Consider the following 9462-nt stretch of genomic DNA (forward strand, 5'->3'; position numbering starts at 1 on the left):
CAGGAGGAATGATAAACAGTGTTTTCAATGTACATGTGGGCATGTGAATATTGTTTTTTGATATAGACTTGGAAAACCTGTGAGTCAATCACTATTAATGACTGAACCTCATAAACCAGCTACACCTTCACAAGCCCAAAGGATGAAAAGAAACTACAAAAAAAACAAAAACAGGGAGAATGTATTTCACTATGGGCTTTTGTTACCTCTTGCTGCTATCTGCAGCTGCCAACATGTCATGCTGCCATGTGTAGCCTTAGATATAATATAAAAGACTGAATCCTCTCTCTCTCTCTCCTTCTCTCTCTCTCTCTCTCTCTCTCTCTCTGCACCATGGTATCAATTTCAAACCATGGAAAGCTGTTTTTTTCTTGTAAGCACTCCTGACATTTATAACTAATTGTAAATATAATGTACATAGAGAACATGTGGAGAGCAGATGACCTGCTGACTGATGGTGAGGAGCTACTGTAGTGGTGAGCTGTGTTGATTTCAGATGGAAGCATTGTGCAAGCATGAAGGTGACCTTGTGGATCAATCTAAGGTCTATTAATGGATGTGACGGTACTGGGCTCCGACAGCTCTCTCCAAAATATGTAAAAGGCTGTGAGGCTCAAACAAAAAAAGTCAGGAGACAACAGCAAAAAAAAAACATTGACTATATCAACCCATTAATCAATAGTTCATCTGAGGAGAGCTTGGATTTATAATAGCAAGTTGAAAGTCAGACTGAGCACATCTACCAAATACAAGCAATTACTATATGCAAATAACCTGCAGTGGTATGTACATGAATGAATTTATCTTATATGTGTTTGTGTTTTTCCTGTGTGTGTACACACACACACACACACATGCACAACCCTCGCCTTGTTCTCCTCTAATCCCTTCCCTCATTCATGTTCCTCCATCGCTCTCATACTCTCTTCATAAAATGGCTCTCGAATTAGGGAGATCAGAGGAAGGCATCTGGACCTTAAAATAGCTCGTATTTGCATGAATGTTTCATGGACATTTTCTCTTGTATCTTGTTCCGTCCAATACTGACAAAAAGCGAGACGTATTCAGTGGGAGATGTATTGTCCTTCACTGGGACTTCATCATTCTGGGATAATAAGAGGTGAGGTATTTTTGGATACGTGCAAACTGCTGAGACCTGTCATCATGTCATAGCTGATTTACAGTGAATTACACAGTGAATCTTTTCACACTTTGGCTGACTCTGAATACTTCATACCTTACATTTGATAATGAGCTGAAAATGGGTAAAACAATAATGTCCTCTGCATGTGTTAAAAGTCTGATCAGTTACATTAAGTCAAAATTTCATTCATTCTTAAATTTTTTATTTGATTCATAACGAGCTAATGTGTTTCGATATTGCTGCTAAACAAATTATACGAAAAAACATTATCATTATGCGTTTAGGAGATTTTCTTTTTCTTTCAGTCTGTTTTGAAAGATATAGGTTAACTTTACAGCAGAGTAGATTGTCAATTCTACTAACAAGGTGTGCAGTGTGGTAAATAGCTCATAAAAAATAAAGGCTTAGGGCCTTACGTTGGCTTAGATGCCTCTGCTTGGTCAGTTTGGAGTTTCTCGCCTCCCTCCACCTCCATGGTGCAGTAGACGATCCTGTTCGGAGCCAGAGACTTCAGCCCCACCACTTCCATGATCACCACCTGGGAAGCACAGAGTGATGGTTGGAGATGAGAGTGATTCATCTCTTGAAAACAAGAGCTCATAGAGGGAAAGAGAAATACAGCCACCCTTTCTATCGAAGCTGCTTGGAGGGTTTAATCTACCACATCAAATCCTTACATAGTCTTCAACCGCTCAGTGAACTCAGTACTAACACTGCCAGGGGTTGTTGATGCTGCAAATGTTAATTCCTGGTAGAACTATCAAATACAGAAATATGTGGTGTCAGGACAATGAATCTACTTGGAATGTAAACATCCACTAGATCCACTGATGTCTCCATGGTGCCAATAGATTTTGTTCGACTGTCTCTGTTTGCGTACCATTTACCAGTCAATCCTACAGATGAAGATTAGCACCTGTAAAAAAAACAAAAACATTAAGACTGTGTTCTACTGGGATCCAAAATGCCTAAGGACTTCTGCTCTAACTTGCAGCTGATTCCAACTAGATTCTCTGAAGGTTCCCCTGCAGTCGCTGAGGGACTTCTGGCACCTGCTGCAGCCAATCATTTGGAAAATAAACAGACTTGAAAATTACACTTCACACTATGGAATTGCCACCTCACACAAACAACGAATTGCCACTATTGTGCAAATAATTTCAGCAATCAAAATGCATAGATGTGTGCCCACGTCCGTGGAAACAGGAAAAAAATGTCACATTACTTGCACTCTACGTATTTCCTGATTCTGAAATAGCACTGCATCATAAAAAATGAGGTGCAATGGCTCCATGTTCTGTGGTGATAGCACATCTCAGACGCGCTGATAACAAGATGACTCACATTCCTCGTTAAAGAGCAGGTGAACGGGTTTTTGTGTGTCTGCATTGTGTGAGAGTCTGTCAGTCTTTTCTTCACACAACATCTGTTCAAGCCCCTGAACAGGTATGCAATCTGTTTCTATACTTACTCTGGAGCAGACGAGTAGTTGACGAAAGCTCGGATTTGATTTCTTCTTAAGGTAAATGTTGTTCTGCACCAAGTTCAGATGTTCTAACAGGATCATGAGGAATTTGTGAGACCGTTCACAACTTTGTGATGCAATGTGGCTTTCACATACACATGATTACTGTATAAACTCGTTCCTAATGCAGGGTACCTCCAAAGTGAAGGACAGAACCACATCAGACTTGGACAGTGTGTTCTCGTCCTCCTGGCCCATGTCGATGATGGAGGTGTTGTGTCCCCGCTTCAGCTTCTGCAGTTTGAACTCTCCCCCCTTGGACACAGGCATGCTCTCCAGATTTGCCATTAGCTGATTCACTGAGGACTTGAGCTCCTCGATATACATGGCCTCCATCTCTTTAGACACAAATTTGGGGAACTTGCCGCCCTGTTGATGAAACCAGAAAATATTCAACAAAAGGACCAAAGCCTTGACGACAAGGAACAATTTAAATGTAAATGTTACGACTTCTAAATCTCAAACTATTATCAGGGTATTGATGCCTAATTTATTGTGAAAGAATTACAATAAATATTGGCAAGTATATGCATTCTATGAAAAACAGTATGTTATTTTTGGGTGTCAGCTCACACTACGATGTTACACCATATCAGTGACATATTAAGTATATAACAAAGCATATTAAAAACAATCCGAGTCCCCCGCAGACTCTGACTCACCCTGGCAATCTGGTCCGCCATCTGAAGACGACCATCCAGCTCTCTTCGGATCTGTGCAGCCTGCTCATCCAGGTTGTCCAGCTATTGATATACAGAGAGGAGGAGGTCAAAGAGGTCGCAATGCTTGAATACAGCCAGAGGCCAGTGTCAAAGGTCACCTTCATCTCCAGCTTCATTTATCTCACCATTTCATCCTTACAATACGTAAATGTTAATCAGCATGAATTTACTGTTGATAATGACACATTTTGAGGTTTTGTTACAATATATATTTATATATTAGTTTGATACATGTGCATGCTAATATAGAGTCCAGTCTCTTGTGACCAGCACAGAAACAACCTCATATAAAGGATGGGTGGCAGTTAGATCTTTACCTCTTTAATTACTCTTAAATTATTGTAGTCACTGTTGTATTACGAAGTTGCATTGATGGGACAGCAGAGAATCCCAGATCTCTGCTACAAAGGCAAAACGTTCAAGCAGTGTTGGAGTAATGGATGGTCAACCATTTCATACATTGTTGAAAAATTATTTATAGGCATCCAGTGAACTTAGTGGCTACTATGGAGCAATGTTTTTATGATTGGGTCCCTGTTTTTTGTCTTTTGAACAACAACAAACATGACAAATATAAGTGAAGTCATATACACTCTGACAAAGGTTTCGCACTATTCAACTTTTTGTTGTAACATGCAAAAAAGCTTTGTAATGTTCTCACTGATGACAAAATAAATGACAGATACCTAAATGAAACCAAATTAAACCAAAATAGGAAAAAAAAACGGCTGCAGGTAGAAGCAAACGTGACCATGTAATTCCAAAAGTTTCTTGTGCAGACTGGTAGTGATGGTATGCAACTGGTACAGGGGGGCATCAAAAGGCCAATTAGAGCTCCAGTTTGTTCTAACGGGCTGCAATCATAGCAGCATGGTGTGGCACATTAAAGATCTAAATCAAAGGGAACTTCATGCCTCACTCACAGGAACCATGCTGCCATCACCATAGAGACCATGAATGGTCTACTGTTTGTGGAGTGGAGTGTTGAGTGTTGGCAATTTTTCCCGTTTTCTGGTAGATTTCAATCAGCAGAATGAAAGCGTGGCTTTCTGAAATGGTCGAGCAAAGAGGGGCATGGTAAAAAACAATTAAAACAAATAACGATTGTATCTGTAAATTAAGACAGTGGAGTGCATTCAAAGTTTTAGCAGAATTGAGAAAAAAAAGGGTGATAATGCAATGTCTTTAAATGTTTTAAAACTGCCTGCAGTCGACACTATCAGCTCCGGGCAAAGATGCCGTACATCTGTTAGCCAAGTTTTTTGCCCTGGAGTAATGAAAGTCAGAGAAATTCTGGGTTCTCTCACATCAATAATGAATGTGAGTTTTATATTAGCTGACACAAGGAAATAGAAGAGAGGGCTGATGTCTCTTTCTGGCTCTCTGTGTCTGCTTGCTTCACTCTTTCAGTTATTCGCTCAGCTGAAATGCCCAGTTCTTGTCAGATTTGACGCTGTGACTCACTAGTCAACACCACATCCTCTGTGACGTCGACAGACTAATTGAGACATATCCGCAGCATAGTTGTTCCTGGGGAGTCGGAGACCTTTTTACACAAAACAGTGTTGTATGAGATTTAAGTGGCAAATATTATCAACCTCATCTCACCCTGGTATCGCTACGATGCATATCGTAGCGATACCAGGGTGGATATAAGAATGCATGTTTTTTCCTTTATGTTACTGAAAATATGTCAGCAAATTTGAACAGAAAATAGTAATATATCAGCAGCAAAACCCATCCAGTTTTCAAGTTGTGATGTTCTTCTCTCTAAACTTTTTTTACCTTCCAACTTTGAGAGTGCACACAGCAAACAGTGAATGGTTCAATGCAAGCAAATTAAGTCTTTCATTCTTTCCCATTAGTGGGTAAAAAAAAATACTGAATACATTTTTCAATAACAAGCAGCAGTGAAGTGGTTGACTGTTACCCCTTTTCCACCAACGGGAACCAAGTTCCAGTTCCGGGCGGGGGCTGGGGCCGGGGCCGGTTCGCAGCTGGTTCCACCCTGGAACCAGTTGCAAACCGGTTTGTGTTTCCACTGGCAAGAGAGCCACGTCATGATGTCAATGTCACGTCAAGCGTCTGCAAACGTCTCCGCCTTGCGAGCAACCTCGCGGCAGCTTCAATCATAACAACAGCAATTGCGAACTATGTCGCCGTTCTCCAAGTGTTGGTCCTCACTTTGAAAGCCTATGTAGACAGCCAAACACAACTGCTCGCATGAAATTTGTAGCCCGCCGTAGCCATCTCCTTCTGCAGCTGTTCCAGGATGGCTTTTGTGCGAGTGGCACCCTCCAACTTTTCCTGGAGCACCTGACTCAATTTATGTTACATTGCTTTAAACTCTTCTGGTCTCCTGTTGTTGGGACGCGTGCCAGGGCTGACCTCTCTGAGCCTGATGGTATTCCACTATCCTGTGACATTAACAGGCCTTGTCTTTCAGGTTCTGCCACATTGATTCTCTGCCCCTCCAACAACCCTTTTACTGAGAGAGAATGAGCTGAAGTCACGGTGCGGCCGCTAAGAGCACAAGTAAGAGGCGGTGCACAGCTCAGACGGAGATCAAGTACCATACAGGACGTGGAGGAGGAGAAACAACTACATATGTAGGGTGATCCATGTATTGATTGACTTAGAAACAGTAGTCTTATAGGAATGATGAGCATCTAAGTCATACAAGCATTAGTGGATATCATTGTTGTACTAGATCCAGATATTTTTCTGGGATTAATTCTTACTGCATTACCAATTTTTGTCAATGATTCATCATTACGTCAAACAGATAGCCTCTTAAATAAAAAACTGTTGGGGTGAGCATTCAAGTCTCGTGTGTTACTGGTGCTGGCCACTAGTCCAGCCACCCTGCCACATAACCCAGAGTTCCTGTTTAGTAGAGCACATAATCAGACTTTGCCACCAGCTGCAGCAGAATTGCAGCACAGTAGTACTCAGTACTGTGCTGCCTTGCAGTGACACTTAAACAGTGCCGAGTGTCCTGTGGTAGGAAAGTCTCAAAAGCGGAGCTTTTTTTTTTCTTCTTTTTTTTCATTGTCTTTTCCAGTAGCGGAAAAAAAGATTTAACCACAACCATAACTGTGACAGATCCTGATTGCGTTCCTGACTGAGCAGTGCGTGAACAGCTCCTTTCCCCCTGCTGCTGGCGATCTGTGCTGCCTGTCAAAACACTCTGAGCTCTGTGGGCACTATTGGACTGCAGTGCCAGCAATCCCCAAAGAACTGTCAGTGGCATGCCTGGAAATCCAGCAGCTTTGCTGTCGGTGTCTGACGCTGCACTTTTACTGTCTCATCTATGTGCCTCCCCCGTCTCACCAAACACAACAGACCTAAATCCATATGTCCAGGTAAATTGTCAAGACTGCAAAATTGGCTGCGATACCTCAGAACTCCAATTTAATACTAAGCACCTCATCTACAAAATGGCTAACATGAGAGGAGTGACTCTGGTGCATGTGATCTGAAGGGGGGATGGGGCTTGTATCTGTTATGACTCCCGACTCTGCCTTGACAGGAGAGAAAGGAAAAGGAAGTCGAGCTGGAGGTCAGTGTACGTGTGAACTAATAGCCAGCCCTATTGAGCCCCACAGCACCCCAATCTTAACAGGCCCACCACTAGTGAAAGGTCACTGTTGTCAGGGGCCCACAGGCCGATATAGGTGGACAGGCAATCTCATATAAAACAAGACGGGCTAAAAAAATGTGTTTCTTTCTACGTTACTAAAGCAGACAGCAGAACTGCAGCTAAATAAAGGTGACACTGCCTCAGTGATAGCCAACCTGACAGCAGGTTAAAGGTGACAGAGGACAAGCAGGCGGGTAGTTAACGGCCCAGCTGATGACAGATTCCCAGGTGGATGCTGGGACATTAGCAAAGGAGAGCACGCATGGCCAGGGGCAGATTCTTGTAAAGAACAAAGACTGGCCGGGCAGGACTGGATTGGAGCTGGATGGGACCTGGAGGAGTCAAAGCAGCTGGTCTATATTTAGACTTGCTATTTGTGACTCTGTGTGTGTGTGTGTGTGTGTGTGTGTGAGTGTGTGCGTGCATAATATGAGAAAAAGCTTCCTTATTTGACCGTAGTGACATGCAAGGCCAATTACAAAATGTGTGCATGAGTGTATTGTACACTAGAGAAATCTCCACCTTTTTCAGTGGACAGGAGTTCACAGTGTTGAAATTAATGACCATTTAATTCTCCCCAACTGACCAATTATTCTAAATCTCTTCATGTTTTGTGTTTCTACTGTCATTATGCAACTTGTTTTAACTGTTCTGACCCAGTTCTGAGTTTAGAGTTGCCTACAATACACAAAGATACACACACACACACAATGACACCATAGAATCCCTCTCGTACCACAACCACGAGTACCGCATTATGCTGCTTTCCATTTTACCAGTCGGGGTGGTGATTTTTTTCCGACCTCCGAGTTCTGAGTTCTGAGTTCCGAAGTATAATGGAGGGCAGGGTAAGCCACTATGGTTGAATGTAGTACTTTTTCTTCTTCACTGGCTCAGTTGGTCTCTACCTGCCTTTACTTGCACACTCATCATCAGTTGTGTGTGGGTTTGGACCTCTCATTGTTCTCCCATTTCACCAGCCTCCTCCGGTCTTTCCCCATCTTGACTTTTAAAATTAGAAGCTATAGATCCCTTCAACTTTGGAACACAGTAACAGCTGAATGGATTTGTTCAGCAGGGAGAGTGCAAGTATGGGGAGAGACCAATTGGGCCGGTGAAGAACCGCAATGGCTAATGTAGTGCCTGTCCTGGAGGGTTACTAAAACAGCCTAATGATCACAATGCACTTGAGAGGAGACTACATGGAATTTTAAATTTTGCACACTTTCAGAGATATATTCAAATCTCCGGGCATTGGTGATTTTTCACTTGAATCCATGAGTCCAGTTGCTTGAATCAGGAGCATCTGGACTCGGTTATAGTTTCTTGAAGACGTTTCACCTCTCAGCCAAGAGGCTTCTTCAGTTCTAACTAAGTCGTGGTGAATCGTGGGCACTTGAAGTGTGATTTCCTTATAATAAACATTGTCTAGATTTATAAAAATAAACACGCAGTTATCATCAAGCTGCATTCCAGTACCACAGCTTTTTCAGCTTAGAGGACGCTGGGAATAACAAAAGCTTTCATCCTCTCTCAATCATTTGTGCAATGACGAGACTCCATTACTAAATTATATCAGATACAGGCTAAACCAGGAAGAGCTCAGGCAACATTTCCAAACCAACAGTGGCTGACAAGACCCATTTAAGAGGAAAAAGAAAAACCTCCTTCAAAGCCTGAGAGAGGGAAAGCTTGATTTGAGTATGGTCTGTCAGTCTGGGAGGCCCACAGGCCCAATTTCAGGTCTGTGGGTGAAAACTGTGATGATTCAGGTAATGTAACCAACTGAGATTAGGGAATAATTTAAATAAAACTATAAACATCGGGGATTTAAAACCTCAGCATGAGAAACTGTGAGCAATGGTAACATCACTGGAGATTTGTCAATTAACTGATCCGTTGATAGCCAGAAAAAGTATCATTTTGATTTTTTGGATAATTGATTAAATGTCTCTACATGTCTGATAATGAATGGAAAATAATAAAATTTTTGACTGCAATAAATTTAAAATTTTAAAATTTTAAATATATACAAACATATTCTTACGCAGAGGGAAATTGTAATGCTATGAGGAGCAAACAAACGGATAGAGTGAGATAGTTGTGATAGTCCCTTCTTCTTCTTATATTGTTTTATGGCGGTTGGCAAACAACGATATGGTTCATTACCGCCACCAACTGGTATGGAGTGTGGATCAGAATCACCAAAAAACAAAACCAAAACAAAACAAATAAATGAAAACAAAACAAAACCGTACGTTATTATTATATTCTCCCTAACACCTTTATTTCCTGAGGTACTGTATTAAACGACTATAACATACATTCTGTGAATCTTGCTGTAAAATGTCACCAATATTGAGTGTGCTAAGAAGATATTGCACTTTCGACACAATGGGCGAACTTGGTCACCGCCCCTCCCTCGATA

General features: G+C 41.8%; 1 protein-coding gene across 22 annotated transcripts in view; it reads right to left on the reverse strand.

Annotated features, from left to right (window-relative positions):
• The window catches only part of cadpsb (Ca2+-dependent activator protein for secretion b), a 59913-nt gene that overhangs the window by 30839 nt on the left and 19612 nt on the right, over positions 1-9462 (reverse strand). For all 22 annotated transcript variants that reach the window (XM_035632453.2, XM_035632450.2, XM_035632442.2 and 19 more), the window contains 3 exons: positions 3332-3412; positions 2805-3038; positions 1561-1682 (listed from right to left, as the gene is read on the reverse strand). In XM_035632453.2, coding sequence (XP_035488346.1) covers positions 1561-1682; positions 2805-3038; positions 3332-3412 — 437 coding nt within the window. The remainder of the gene's footprint in view (positions 1-1560; positions 1683-2804; positions 3039-3331; positions 3413-9462) is intronic.

The sequence above is a fragment of the Scophthalmus maximus genome, chromosome 6 (assembly GCF_022379125.1).
Source record: "Scophthalmus maximus strain ysfricsl-2021 chromosome 6, ASM2237912v1, whole genome shotgun sequence".
In the NCBI taxonomy this organism is placed as follows: Eukaryota; Metazoa; Chordata; class Actinopteri; order Pleuronectiformes; family Scophthalmidae; genus Scophthalmus; species Scophthalmus maximus.